The 15956-nt window shown below is 41.2% G+C and overlaps 1 protein-coding gene across 5 annotated transcripts in view; it reads left to right on the top strand.

Moving 5' to 3' along the window:
• Positions 1–15956, top strand: part of LOC105471617 (exostosin glycosyltransferase 2) — a 198864-nt gene that overhangs the window by 32231 nt on the left and 150677 nt on the right. For all 5 annotated transcript variants that reach the window (XM_071074814.1, XM_071074813.1, XM_011724183.2 and 2 more), the window contains one exon: positions 1676–1769. In XM_071074814.1, coding sequence (XP_070930915.1) covers positions 1676–1769 — 94 coding nt within the window. The remainder of the gene's footprint in view (positions 1–1675; positions 1770–15956) is intronic.

Genomic DNA, 15956 nt, shown 5'->3' with positions numbered 1-15956 from the left:
GAGAGCAAGTAGTTATTTTTCATGTCTTAGAGAAGCGATGAGCCACTTCCAGCATTTATCTCCCAATGAAAGCATTCATTGAGTACCTTTTATTTACTAAGTACTACCTTAAGTGTAGGGAGACAATCAAGGCCAAACCTTTTCTCGGGGACACTCATGGTATAGTGGTGGAAGACAGAGGAGTAAATCAGCAGTTACCAAATCCTGTGATGAGACAGCTGTGACTGGATGGGATGCCAGGAGGAGGGGGAGACACACACTGTCATTGGCCGTGGCATTGGTGAGGGCTTCACAGAGGCGGTAACTCTAAGCTGAGTCTGAATCTAGATCTGCTTGGGTTGTGCTAATTATGGATTGAAAGTCAGAAGGCCTAGGTTGAGATAACCAGCTCTCTTACTGGCTGACTTTTTGATCTGAGCAAATGACTTAATCTTCTTTGAGTCTCAGTTCTCCCATCTGTATAGTGGAAATCATTTACTTACTTAACAAATGTTTATCAAGTGCTCACTGTGTGCGAGACAGTAATATACCAGGTGCTGAGGATACACTGGTGAGTGGAGCCCGGCACACTTTCTGTCCTAATGGAGTGGCCGAGTTTGCAGAAGTGAGGTTTAGAGTTTAATCTTTAATTTATACAAATGTAATTACAAACTCTGCTAAATGTAATGAAGGAAAAGTGATTGTCGAGTCCTCTATTTCTCTTACCCACCACATCTAATCTGTTAGCAAACGCTGTGGGCTGTACCCTGTCATCCCCATCATCAAGTCTTCCCTCATCTGCATCTGTTGCCTGGCTTTTGCAGTGTTCCCCAGCTGTTCTCTCTGCTCCTGTTCTTGCTTTCCTGTAGTTTATTCTAACACTTTAGATGGAATGATCCTGTTAGAACATGATTAGGTTATATCATGCTTTTGCCCAAAACCCTCTCATGGCTTCCCATCTCAGAAAAAAAGCACAAGTCTTTCAGTGGCCTACAATACTCTTTGCTGTGACTCTATCTGTCCCATTTCTTCTTTCCTGGTATTATTCTCTGCCTTATTTACTCTGCTCCAGCCACAATAGCCTCCTTGCTGTTCCTGGAACTTGGCTTCCATGGTGCTTCTTCAGGGCTGTTTGCTTATTAGACTTTTTGCCTGGAATGCTGTTCCCCAGGCATTCTCCTGGCCTGCTTACTCTCTCGCCTTCCTTGTCTGATTAATTCACTGTTGGGTTAACACTTATAATAGGGCTTCCATAAATATACACCAGATAAATGAATAGATTTGCATGGATAGCTAAAGGAGAAAAGTGTTTGTTAATTTAGAAAGGGAATAAAGAGTAGTGTACTAGGTGGGTGGGATTTCACATGCAAAGGCCCTATGGTAGGGCAGAGCATGGTGTGTTCAAGTGACTGAAAGAATACCAGTGTGGCTACAGCACACTAGTGGAGTGGAGGCAGGATGAAAGATTAATGGAGTAGGGAGTGGGAGGTTAAAAAATGAAGGTGTAAGAGAACTCCTTTGAGAAGTTCAGCCAGTGAGGAAGGGAGGGGAAAGAGAGAATACTTACAGGAAGGGATGTGGGGTTGAAGGAGGTTTGGGGTGTTGTTTCTGCTTGTGAGAATGAAACAAGACTGTGTGTAGAAATGCTTTCTGTGAAGGGCTGTGTGTATGTAAACTGTTTTGCTGTTGTCTCCAGAGCATCTGTGGTTGTACCAGAAGAAAAGATGTCAGATGTGTACAGTATTTTGCAGAGCATCCCTCAAAGACAGATTGAAGAAATGCAGAGACAGGTAAGAGGCCAAGTCCAAGCAGCCCTCTTGGGGATGTGACATGGGTGGTACTGAAATGGTGGCCTTGACTGTTTGGATACAGAGGGACAGGAGCTGAATACCTGACTGGGGTTTACTTCCTCCACTAGATCAACTAACCAAACTTAAACAATAGGAAATTAGTGTTAGGCAAGTTGCGTCAAATAAGGTTTGAAATAATAACTCTCAGAGAACTCTGCAGAGGTAAGCCTACTGCAATTTTAGGGTCTTACCATAGCAGATGCAAAGCTGAAGCTCTTTGGAGGGTTTGTAGTCACAGCAGGTGATAGTCATGTGACTAAGACAGCCATGGAAGCTGGACCATTCAGGGTAATACTTCTGTGTAGCTATTGACCATGATGCTATTGCTGCACAAACTAGCCAGGTTCCCAGTTCAGTCAGTCTTTGTAATTAGGGAATCCTCCCCTCTCTTCTGGAACATTTGCCATTTTCCTGCCTCTCTTTCCAAATTTCTCTTCTGCCTTCTGATGCCCCATTCCCTGGGCTGCTCTCTGACTGTCTCATACTCCACTTGGTGTCTCCCTGAGTCCTGCTTCCCTTTCTTTCTTCTGAAGGACATTTAATTGGCTTTAAATATCAAGCAAGGTGAAAAAGTTAAGAAGACTGTCCCAGAAATTTATTTTTTATTTTTATTTTTTTTGAGACAGAGTCTCGCTCTGTCGCCCAAGCTGGAGTGCAGTGGCCGGATCTCAGCTCACTGTAAGCTCCGCCTCCCGGGTTTACGCCATTCTCCTGCCTCAGCCTCCCGAGTAGCTGGGACTACAGGTGCCTGCCACCTCACGCGGCTAGTTTTTTTTTGTTGTTTTTTGTTTTTTTTGTATTTTTTTAGTAGAGACGGTTTCACCGTGTTAGCCAGGATGGTCTCAATCTCCTGACCTCATGATCCGCCCATCTCGTCCTTCCAAAGTGCTGGGATTACAGGCTTGAGCCACTGCGCCTGGCCCAGAAAATTTTAATGGACTTTTAAAAAGGTTTAATCTTTGTCAAAATCACCTGTGTGGGAGAAGAGCTGGAAAAGAGGCTTGGCAGATTCTCAGCAGTAAGTGCATAGCTGCCCCCTGCAACCCCCTGCTGTTAGTTCAGCACCCCCACCCTCAGGCAGAGAGCCTGCATTTGGCCTTGTCCCAGGAATGGGCCACAGGCTTCTGTCTGGATGGGGGCAGTGCATCTGCCTGGCTATGTGGGGAGGGGATCTGATGTTCTGACTGTTTCTTAAAGTTTCAGTCTGTCCTCCTGCTTGAACCCCACTCTTCCCCTGACTTGGGGCTCTGCAATGTGACTCAAGTTTTTCTCGGCTGATTTAAGAGGCTGCTGTCTTGAGTCTATAGCATCAGTTACCACTTCTTCCTCTACTTTTCAGCTTCCACATTCTGATGCTGTTATCTTGTCTTTCATTTTCTTTATCTTAGGGTATGCATACCTTAATTTAGAAAATTCCTCTTTGTCATTTTAGGGTTTTAGGAGAGAGAGGGGTCAGTGGATGTGTTCAGTCCACCCTCTTTATTATGACAGTGAACTTCTTATTAGACACAGATTGAGTCTGTAGGTTCTTACCTCAGATTGCCTGGCTTTGGTGTCAGCTCTGTGGGTTACAAACTCTGTACCCTTAGGTTAAGGATCTGCCTTCTCTGGGCCTCAGTGACCTCATCTGTACAACATTTTGGCATTCTGGTTAGAACACAAATCACAGGTTAGTTTTAGCTTCCCTGCAGTTTCTTTATAACATCCTCATGTTCGTTTTAAGTTTCTGGGTTTCCCAGTTGTTATTTAACCACTGATTTCATCTAAGTTTCAGTGAATCAGAAAATCAGTCCAGAGATCTCTAGATTTTTTATCTAAATCTATGGTTCCTAAAACTTGTGTAGAAGGAAATGCTCCTTAAGGAGTCATAATATTTGTGTGCTTTGTGTTATCTTTTCCTTACCCTAAGAGGTCTCACTGTGTAGTCTAGGCTGGAGTGCAGTGGCATGATCTTGGCTCACTGCAACCTCTGCCGCCAGGGTTCTAGTGATTCTCCTACCTCAGCCTCCTGAGTAGCTGGGACTACGGGCACATACCACCATGCCCAGCTAATTTTTGTACTTTTAGTAGAGACAGAATTTCACCGTGTTGACCAGGCTGGTCGAACTCCTGACCCCAAGTGATCCGCTCGCCTCAGCTTCCCAAAGTGCTGGGATTACAGGCGTGAGCCACCACACCTGGCCCACTTTTGTTACTTTTTATGGAATTTTGATTTATTAATAAAACTAAATAGAGAATTATATGCTAAAGCAGAGACTATTTTATACTAGAATCTAGTCTAGAAAGGTTAAGAAAAAACTGGGGAGGTTAAAATGTACAAATTTTATTCAGTTTCTTCTCTACCCCTCCACCCTGAAGCTGGGAAAGAGAATCATTTGGTTTTTGGAGCGGCGTCTACTGCCAGCTCATGGAGTACTGTTGCCCGTAGGAGGGTGGTATGGGAACCGCAGATCTGAGATAAGCTTCGTCATGTTCAGCATTGGCTCGGAATCATAGAGCGGTTGAGATGGAATGAATGCCGGTCATTTAAAACAGTGTACTTTTGGGTTATTTGGGTCCAAAGAGACATACTTAGAGTCAGAAGACTTGGGTTCGATCCCTGGCTCTGTCCCTTTGAATTGCATGACCATGGTAAGTCCCCAAGCTCCCTAGGCTTCCATTTCCTCATTTATGAAATGAAGGGGTTGGCTAAATAATCTCTCATATTCCATGTGGCTGTTAAAAAACTCTATGAAATGCTCGTCCCTACCAAGAATATTACTCTCCTTGACAACATTAATAATTTAGTGGTCATCTCTTCTCCCCTTGAACAGCTCTAGTCACAAGGGCCACTTGCCTCCTCTGGTGAACAGTCCACGACGCCAGCTTGAAAAGAAAGGTGGTCTTGGCACTTTCCCAGCCCCCTTTCTAACTCTCTGCTTTCTGACAGCCTCTTTCCCTGTGCTGCTTTCGGACTGTCTAAGGCTCTCCACTGAGGCGCCTCACTAGTCCCACTCCTTTCTCTGAGTAATCCATATTCCCAAACTGACCTCTCTTCTTCTCCCAACCCCACATTTCTAGGGAGGGCTGATCTCAATTAGATATGAGATTATCTGGTTAAAGTAATTTCCAGTTAGGTATGAAGGATGACTAGGTTTCTTCAACTACTACTAGATTCCAATAGCACCCCCCGCCACTCAAGTTGTGATCACGAAAAATGTCTCTAGACATTGCTTGCCACTTGTTCCCTTTGGGGTTGAGGGTGGAGGGCAGGCAAAATTGCTTTGATTGAGAACCGCTGTTCTTTATAGATCGTTAATGTCTCATCTCTCTAAAATTAGAGTTCTTTGGCTCTGTAACAAAATACACTGTTTCCAAAACATTCTTGTCATTTTGCTTTCTGTTTACCTTCTATTGACTTAACCTGACCTTGGCAGGAGTAATTTAAAAAAATGGTACCATCAGAGTAAACAGGCAACCTACAGAATGGGAGAAAATTTTTGCAATCTACTCATCTGACAAAGGGCTAATATCCAGAACCTACAAAGAACTCAAACAAATTTACAAGAAAAAAACAAACAACCCAATCAAAAAGTGGGCAAAGGATATGAACAGACATTTCTCAAAAGAAGACATTCATACAGCCAACAGACACATGAAAAAATGCTCATCATCACTGGCCATCAGAGAAATGCAAATCAAAACCACAATGAGATACCATCTCACACCAGTTAGAATGGCGATCATTAAAAAGTCAGGAAACAACAGGTGCTGGAGAGGATGTGGAGAAATAGGAACACTTTTACACTGTTGGTGGGATTGTAAACTAGTTCAACCATTATGGAAAACAGTATGGCGATTCCTCAAGGATCTAGAACTAGATGTACCATATGACCCAGCCATCCCATTACTGGGTATATACCCAAAGGATTATAAATTATGCTGCTATAAAGACACATGCACACGTATGTTTATTGCGGCACTATTCACAATAGCAAAGGCTTGGAATCAACCCAAATGTCCATCAATGACAGATTGGATTAAGAAAATGTGGCACATATACACCATGGAATACTATGCAGCCATCAAAAAGGATGAGTTTGTGTCCTTTGTAGGGACATGGATGCAGCTGGAAACCATCATTCTTAGCAAACTATCACAAGAACAGAAAACCAAACACCGCATGTTCTCACTCATAGGTGGGAACTGAGCAATGAGATCACTCGGACTCAGGAAGGGGAACATCACACACCGGGGCCTATCATGGGGAGGGGGGAGGGGGGAGGGGGGAGGGGGGAGGGATTGCATTGGGAGTTATACCTGATGTAAATGACGAGTTGATGGGTGCAGCACACCAACAAGGCACAAGTATACATATGTAACAAACCTGCACGTTATGCACATGTACCCTACAACTTAAAGTATAATAATAATAATTAAAAAAAAAAAAAATGGTAAAACACCTGATTCTGAAAAGTTCCTGTATCTTAGTGAATTCTCTTTAGGGAGGTCAGAGGTGGGTCTTTTTGCAAGACAGGCATCAACTTTTAGGGGAAAGCCTATTGTATCAGTAGGTGATATCTTGGAGCCCCTAGATGATGTGTCAGAATGAACTCAGGGTGAGGAACAGAGGATCGGATTTGCTTGCCTAGAAACTCTGAACTAGCTTTACGGAGCTGCATTGAACAGTTGTAGCCAGCAGAGGGCTCCATCCACTTTTAATTAACTCATTTTCCCTCTGAGTATTTAAATCTTTCCAAGAAATCCTAAATGCCATGAGCCACTCTGGTGTTTCACACTGACATCTTCCTGATAGCTGCTCTCTAGAGACCATTTCTTTCAGATGAGGAAGAAATAGTGCTTAGCACAGGATTTTACTCTCCCTAGATGCAATAGAGCCAAACTTTCTGATCTGGCCCCAGAAATGTGGGGTAGGATCTCGGTGAGGAAGGTATTGGAGCAACATTTTGCAGCTTAGAGTTTAGAATCAGAAAGGCTATGATCTGACCGATGTCTGCAGTGGTGGAAGTCCTTGTTGTGATGGGAATTTGTGTGTACCAAGGGAGAAAGTCATTCTGCCTGACAAAGAAAAGAAATTAAACTCCCCTCTTGACCTTAGATGTGATAGTAGCAGCCAAAAAGTTAACAACAAGGTTAGAGCCTAATGTAAGTAACAGCTATAGTTAGATTAAGACTTTTGAAAAAAAGTACAACCTGTGTCTCTGGTATCTATTCCTGAAGGTCACCAGTGAGCAGTGCTGCCGTACGTGGCACTGGACAGACTACTGGGGGCTCATAGGGCTTTTTGTGGGGAAGTTAAAATACAGTTCCTTAAGTCAGTAGAAGATAGTAGTTGTGACAGTATAAAGCTGACTTCTCAGTTGGTCTTTTATTGTCCTGTGAGCTAATGATTAACTAGTCAATTTATTGAATTCCTATTATTTTTTGCGGGGAGCGGGGAGAGATTATAGGAGATAAAAAAAATCCGTGATCCACATTCACAAAGGACTAATAGTTGTGTTGGGGATATATGGGTATAAGCATAAAGAAAGTTGAGAAGAGGATGCCAATTTTTCTATGTACATTAAGGGTCTGAAATGGAAGAGAGAAAGCTGGGGCTAAAGCTGTCAGGATGAATTTATTGGAGATGTAGAATTTGAGATAGGCCTTGAGATGAGAGTTCCATCAGCCATCTTTCTTATGTTGGAAGGCAGGCAGAAGTATGCAGCTAAATATTTTTCTGTAGTCAAATGGAACATTCATATCCCCAGTCTCCCCTGAATCACAAAGAAAAAGTACACAATCTGGGGGCTTGGAAGGCTGGATAGACACTAGACTGTATCGTTAGAAATGTTTGTGTGGATAGGGAGGAAGGTGTAAATGGATCCCCAGTTTATCTGTTGAGTAGAATTTCCAAACATTCTTTTATTGGTCAGTGGCTCCACCAGCAGTGACCTCTAACCTCAGCCACACTAGGAGGTGGAAGTCAGGAGCCTGCCTTGCCTTTGAACTCTTCTTTGTACTCAATTGACTAGAAGCCTTTGAGGTGGCAGAAACATTCAGCATCTTCTTTTCTCTCTAGCCTTTAACACTTGGGGTACATTAAAATACCAGTTTCTTTTCAGTCTACTACACTGATCCATCTCAATGTGCCTTCATATTTTTCTATAAGCATACCAAATATTGGTGCTGCAGAGAAGTACTTGAAGATGTAGTGGGCTGATTAGGAAAAAGACAAAGCACTTTTATTTTAAGAAAATAAAACCTCTAGACTATAGTTGGGCCTAGTAGTGATCAAGAAGAGAGTAGAAGAGGCCACAGAACAGTAAATGTGTGTGCATACACCAAAGTTCATGTACTTTGTAGGAGAGCCCCATGAAGGGTCTCTTATTTTATCCTACTTGCATACAATTTCAACACATTTAATTATTTGGTTTCCATAGTTGTAGTAGTTTGGAAGCCACACTTTTAAAGTGAAGAAAGGCTACTAACAGTGAAGGTATCTGAGATGGGTTATCTGCCAATCTGGTATGAATAAAGAAGATGGAAATGCTTTCTTTTTTTTTGAGACAGAGGCTCGTTGTGTCACCCAGGCTGGGGTGCAGTGGTGCAATCTCAGCTCACTGCAACCTCTGCCTCCTGGGTTCAAGTGATTCTCGTGCCTCAGCCTCCCAAGAAGCTGGGATTATAGGCATACGCCACCACAACCAGCTAATTTTTGTATTTTTAGTAGAGATGGGGTTTTGCCATGTTAGCCAGGCTGGTCTCGATCTCCTGGCCTCAAGCAATCAGCCCTCCTCGGCCTCCCAAAGTGCTGGGATTACAGGCTTGAGCCACTGCACTGGGTGGAAAAGCTATTTTTAATAATAAAGAATTTTCAGCATGTTGAATGTAAGGACAGCCAGCTTTTCAGGTTTCACTATATCCTGGATATATCATTATAAGATGGCAGAATTCCTCAATTTAGAGAAGTACATCTTTATTTTCCATATTTTGAATTTCTGACATCCAAATAAGTCTTATCATCAATTTGAACATCAAACGTAGTTTCTGTTTCTTCTCACAAAAGTATTATTATTAATGGGGCATCTTAAAATCGAGGAAATATAGAAATTACTATTCATGGTGATGCCCCTGAATCTCTAAGCTAAGTTTAATTTCGTTTAGCATGTATGTTTTTAAGATATTGGATCTTGCATAATATATTTTATAAAGTTTTCTGTTTAAAATGTTTGTTTTATTTTTAAAAAGTGTTATTTGCTTAAAGGTGTAAACCTTCAGATGTCTAGAAACCTTAGCAACCCGGACTGATGTATTATCTGAGGGTTCCCTGTGCCGCTGGCCGGTCTGTTATGTCCATGACAGTTATATAGCTGTCTGTGTCCATTTCTCTCTCATTTCCCACCCCCAGCGTACACCAGTTTACAAAGCAGACTCAACAGAGTGGTAAGCTAGGCCATTAGAAGAGTAATCTCAATTTTTTTATGTGAAGAAACTGAGGATAAAGAGACGTAAAGTAATCCTCCCAAGACCACACAACATGTGAAGGACAGACAAGCAGCACACTCTGTTCTGCTGCCTACAACTTCATTCAAACCACAGAGCTGTGTGGCCTGGATTGAGGGTAAAAATCAGGATGAGCTTCCCAACAATTCAAGCTAAGTGCTTACTGAATAGTCTTCCTTGAAAAAGTGGTTGCTTGAGACATTTAGGACTGGACACATCCCTGGAAATATATTATGAGGAATGTGGAAAAGGTTTCACTCTAATTTCCAGTATTAATATTATAATGTCTACCATTCTTATCCACCCTGCACCCCCACTGTGAAATTGAGGATTTTAAAAAATATACATAAACTGGACTCTTGGGGCTTTTTAAAAAATGCCAAATATTCCCTGCCCCTCCTCCTCCCCTCTGACATGCCACTTCAAGCTGTGTTTTGCAGTCTCTGCTTTTGTACTTGCCCTTAAACAGTTACTGGCTGCTTCCCTTAAACAGAGCACATTGACCTGATCCCTGGAGTTCTTCCTGTGAAATAGACAACCATGGTTCTGATACAAATGGATGCTCTTTGGCCAGTGGGAGAGCCTTGGTGATGGGTGTAATCATTTTGTGGGATATTTTAAATTTCAGGGTTTTTTTTTCCGGTAGCACTCTATATTCTGTTTGAGTTCTCCTATGTATGTATATCCCTATTGTGAAGGAAAGTGGTCAATATGTGTTGTTTTAAAGCAGCATAAAATAAGGCCTCATTTAATTGGAATGCCTAAGGAGGATGATTTTTATGTGTTTAACTATTTTTTTCGACTTTGGTATTAAGAACCTTGTTGGAAAAAGACTTTTACCAAGTATCTGATGGTAAGCCAAGAAAAGCATTTTAATAGAACTGCCTCAGATTTACAATGCACTAGGGCCTGTAAATAAATTTTCCTGTCTTTAAGGTTTGGACTGATTTGCAGTTGTTTTGTATAGCTTCTGAGATCTAAATCCTCACAGTCCAGATGGAGAGACCATAAAGTTACCTTCCCTGGCAGCCTCGGTCTGTCTTGTCTGTGGGCAAATACAATTGAGTAGTATGTGGATCTTAGTCTGTATAGGTCGCTCGTCTTACTGTGATACCAGTTTTAGTTGGTTTGGCGACTTTTCCAAGAGCAGCGCACCAAAGCATTCTTTACATTTAGGAGAATTAGGGTCCCTAATTTCATAATGCAAATCTAAATTCTCACAGTCTAGATGGAGAGACCATAAAGCTACTTTCCCTGGTAGCCTTGGTCTGTCTTGTCTTTAGGCAAATACAGTTGAGTAGTATGTGGAACTTAGACTGTATAGAATAGTCACTCATCTTATTGTGATACCAGTTTTAATTGGTTTGGTGACTTTTCTAAGAGTAGCTCACCTGAGCATTCTTTAAATTTAGGAGAATTAGGGTCCTTAATTTCATAATGCAAATCAGTTAGATAAATATGTATTAAGGACTTGCTTGCTTTGTTCCTAGTATTGTATTGGCATATTGAGGGAGACGTTTTAAAGGGTGGGCACAGATCTTGTCTTTAAGAAGAGCCCTCAGGTTGCTGGAAAGAGAACTTTCAGTAATACATAAATTATAAGGCCAGGAGTGCTATGTACTCAGTTATGCTAAGGAGAGCCAGGAATGACCTCAAGATCAGAGTGGATCAGAAGGTGAAAGGAATCTTCACAACTGGGTAACCTCAGATAGGGAGGGTGAGCATCAGGGCACTGACTTCCACCAGGAGGTTCTGTGGAAAGACTAGTAGGTAAGAGGAGCATCTGGTGGCCCAGGCGTGGGAGGCAGGGGAGAGCTTTGAATACCAGCAACAAAGAACTTGGTTGAGAACTGAAGGTAAGGATGGTAACTAACAAGCGGAAGGTAATGAAAAGATTTGTGAGGCAAGGGGAAAGCAGTGAATATAATTGAAGAGATTTAGGAAAGAAATCAAAAAGCTGGAAGGGACCTTAGAAATTATTCATCCCATTCCTTGTATTTTACAAATGGCAAGCAAGCCCTAGAGTTGGAGTAATCTTGAGAACGAATTGTTAGGCCCAGTCTGCAGTTGGAACCTAGGTCTCCTGACTCCCAGTCTGGTGATTTTTTTTTTTTCATGGTGTACTGCAGTATTTTCCAAACTGAAGGTAATGATTCTTTAGGAGATCATGAAATCAATTCAGTGGTTCACGACTGGCATTTTTTTTTTTAATGAAATATAATAGGAAACTATTAGAGAGCTTTATACAAAGTAAGGGTAAATATTTCCTGTAACTTTTGTTCCAGTAGTGAGTTGTTGCATAAAATGTATTTGTGTGTTTCTTACTGTGGGTCCCAGTCCAGAAAGTTTGAAGAATGTTGGTACTGGAAAGCCCCGTGGGCCTGTGAGTTGGAGAGACCTGAATTTGAATCCTGCTCTGCTGGGTGTGTACCGGTTTTTTAGCTTCTGTTTTTTTATCTATAACCTGGAGCTGATAATAACATGGAGTAGTTGTATTGATTAAATGAGATCACTCAGAGCATGTAGATTCTGGCCCCCCGCTCTATGCTGGCAGTCAGCATTTGAGTATTAGAAGGAGCCTCCAAGGAATGCAGAGTGGTCTTAAAGAACCACAGTAAGTTACAACTACGGATGTATTATGCATTTGCTTCTGGGCTTGGAAACTTGAAAGGGAATTTATTCCTGTGGGTTCTGGTGTACATTTTACATCTTGGCATGGAAGAGGTTCACTTCTCTCTCTCTTTTTTTTTTTTTTTTTTTGCGTGTATGTGTGAGGATCAGAATGACATGTAGGGAGATAAAAATCAGTGACTCTTTAGCTGATCTTTTTTTTTTTTTTAATTCAGTGGCACATTTGGATAAAATATTATTGCTTTCTTTCCCCTTTCCAATGGAAAAAAAAAATGGTACTGAGCCTTTTCCCCCTTCCGTTCTTTTCTTTGTCTGATCATAAGTTTATTCATTTTTTAATTAAAAAACTTGTAGAGGAAAGTTAAAGTCAGAATAGATGTTTGAGTGGTAAACAGCTGAGGAGCTGCAGTCTACTGAGTATAAGCTAAAAATAAAGGACATTTTTATGTGAATTTAGGAGGACTGGTTACATACCTTTTAGAAATAGCTGTTCACATCCTGCCGAAAGGAGAATGAGTTCTGATATCTGATTTTCATCGTGCTCTCTGCCTCTTCACTTTTCCTCTTCTCCCCATTTTGCTGCCTCTGCCTCCCTTCCCCCATTTCTTTCTAGCCAGCTCCATCCCATATTGGAAATCCCGCTGGAGAGGGGAGACGAGCTTCATCCCCCACATGATTTGGGCCAGGGGCTAAAGCACTGCCATAAATCTGCAACTCATTTTAATGCCACGTTAAAACAGTGTGAGCGGCTGGTTTCCGTGGCCCCTGCCCTTTTCTTTATGGGCTTCTTTGGCTCTTCTTTATAAAGAGGCCCTGTGGAGTCATTTTAAAGTCCTTATCAGTTTGCTGACAGCTATATGGGCCTTTCTGCTGAGTCCAGGAGCTCAGGCAGGCGTGTGAAACTTCTGATATTAAAATTGAAGAAAAATGCCAGGCAGAAGGGATTGGGTGGTGGGTCAGTGATGCAGAGGTGAAAGACTAGCAAGATAATTAACCTTTGCAGGTCCGGAACCTTGCCATTGGCCATTGGTAGGGGCAGGGCAGGAAGGGTTAGGCAAAAGAGGGTTTTCCAAGGGCTTTTATTTTTATCCCAAGCTTAGAAATGCCATTCCACTGGCAGTTTGTGCTTTCATGCTTCAGCAAGTGAGTTGGGCAACTTGAAGGGTTAGGGTGGCCAGGTTTGCAATGAATTTTTTTTCCTAAAGGCAGTCTGACTGGCTGGACCTCTGCTCGCATGTCTTTGCCAGCTCCAGCCTGCTGTCTCTGCCTCCACAGCATCACTGTCATCGAATTGAAAGGGACTTTCATCAGTCTGCTTTGCTGACCCTTTTAGACCAGACTGTTAACCCTCAATAATCCTCCCGGAGAGTATCATGGAAACACCAGGCCCTCCATAAATGTCAGCCTGGGATGCTTGGCCCTTTTTACCCTCTCCGTTATAGAGAAGTGGACTAGAGGCTGCTCCTCCCTCTATCCTACCACTTTTCTTTCTTTCTTTGCTGGAAAACTGCAGCAGACAGCTGAGGGGAAGGAAAAACCATTACCTGGATCAAGGCCAGTGGTTTGATGGGAGCTCCAAAATCTTTGGCATCTCCTGCCCAGAATGTTTTTCCAGGCATTTTAAAAAGAGCATCCTTACTCGCCTTCTCCTTTAAACCTTCCAACTTTGACTTCCAGAGGGGGATGGATGGGTAGAATAAGCCCTCAGAATGTACTTTATATCTTCCTGCTCTTCTTCTAACTAAAGCTTTTAGGAAGAGGTCAGTAGTGATAAGCAAAATCCAATGGGCATATATATTTCTAACTACTCTGTACAGCTTGTTGGCACAAACATGTTATTTTTCCTTTTTCAAGTGGACATGAGCAGTTTTGCAAGTGTGTTCAATTTAAAATAGTCATTTAACTTGAGGTTGAGGCAAAAGCAAGAATTTTTATAGTAAGTTAGTCAAACATATATAACTGTTGATCTTGGATTGTCATTGAACAAATAATAAAATATACTGATTCATGATATTACTCATGTAGCTCCTGTGGGTAAGAGTATAGTCATCCCTCAGTATCTGTGGGGGATTGGTTCCAGGACCTCCTGCAGATACCAGCATTCAAGAATGCTCAAGTCTCCACTACAAAATGGCATAGTATTTGCATACGACCTATGTACATCCTCCCTTATACTTTACCCCTAGATTAATTATACTTCCTAATACAATGTAAATGCTATGCAGATAGTTATTATACTGTATTGTTTAGGGAATAAGTGAAAAGAAGAAAATTTTATATATGTTCAGTACAGGCACAGTTTTTTTTCTGAATGTTTTTGATCCGTGATTGATTAAATGCATGGATGTGGAACCACAGATACAGAACCACAAATACAAGGGACCAACTGTAATTGTGCAAAAACCAAATGAGCAGCAAAACAAAACAAAATCCCCCAAACTCCAAAGTGGTAGAATCACTTTTCCATACTTTTCTGATGACTAAGTTGATAACGTCTAATTAGTTAAATTTAATTTAGGACAGTGAACTGGGTGTTATTGCTTATAATATACTTTTAACAAACTAAATACGTTTTAAGTATGTTGGAAGTTGTCAGTAAATTTATGATCATGAACAATCTTCATTACATAGCCTTTTGAAGGTGGTGGGTGAAATGGTCATACTTTGCTCCTTGGGCATTTGTTGGAGAATTGTCTCTAAAGTTAACCATTGGTTTAATTCCTTGTCATGAATCCCCAATATGGGATATTGCGTTAGGAAATAGCCTGTCTAATAAAAGTGTTAAATGTTAATTTGCAGCCTATATAAGAATTATCTGATTCCTTGGGGCTGGTTTCCCACAGGGTGGGACTATTTGACAAATATTTCTGAAAAATAATGATCATTACAGGAAGTGCAGTGCAGGTTTGTGAATTCATGCTATACCTACTTAGACAAATACCTAGGTTTACAATACAATAACTTGTAAATTATCAAGTGTCAGTATGTTTGGTAGAGAACTCAGTGTTTTCAAACCTTCAAGTAAGGGTTAAACTGATTAATAAAATAAGTCATTTTGTTTATTTGCCCGAATTTAGTATGTTGATGGCTAACATGCTACAAATATTGGCAACAACAGAAACATAGGATTTCTGTCTCTATTTATAAATATTAAAATAACTTATATACTTATGTGTATGGTGTCTCCTTAAGCATCGCAGAGGCTGAGAGAATTTGGAGTTGCCTAATTATTTTTGGCATGGCATCATTTATAGTTTTATAATAGCACAATTCATCTTATAATTCTGTGCTACTGTTCTTGGGAATGTCTAGACAACAGTCACATGTATTTATTTCATTATCTTCACTCAGAGTACAAAAGTAGCTCCATGTAAGCCATTTCTGGCAATATAGTTATTTTTCTACTGGTACCTTAAAGGCTAATTTGTTATATTTAAGTGGGTACTTACTGCCCATTTTGATAAGGACTTTAATAGTAGGAAAGCAGTTCGCTTGTTCTTTCAGATTCCAATACTTTCTTATGAAGAGGAACAAGTGGTTTCTTTCCAAATGTTTGAAGTCTGTCTATACTGAAGTTTTTTTTTTTTTAAGTTTCAGGTTTATTTGATCAGGATTTAATGATCTTATATATGTATTATTTATATTTTAGAAAGCCCTTTGAGTTTCTCCTTTGGTTTTAAGCTACAGACTATGGTTGAGGGCAGCAGTGTGGTATTTTGGCATTTGATGGGAATGAGGAAGCCTAGAGGCCAGTGATACACTGAAGGGTCTGAGTAACATGCTCATGACTGTGAAGCAGTGCACAGGGAGTATTAGACCCAGTCCTGCTCCCTTCAGCTTAGAATAACTCCAAATCATGATTGCCCCCGAATCTCTTTGCCTAGCAAGCGGTAAATGACTTCACATATGATATATCAGTAAGTATAATCTTTGGAAATACTTTTATTTATTTATTTACTTTAATTTTTTGAAATAGAGCCTTACTCTGTTGCCTAGGCTGGAGTGAAGTGG

This window comes from Macaca nemestrina, chromosome 12, assembly GCF_043159975.1.
Source record: "Macaca nemestrina isolate mMacNem1 chromosome 12, mMacNem.hap1, whole genome shotgun sequence".
Classification (NCBI taxonomy): Eukaryota; Metazoa; Chordata; class Mammalia; order Primates; family Cercopithecidae; genus Macaca; species Macaca nemestrina.
Note: the sequence above shows the minus strand (reverse complement) of the source record. Positions and strands in the feature narration are given on the sequence as shown.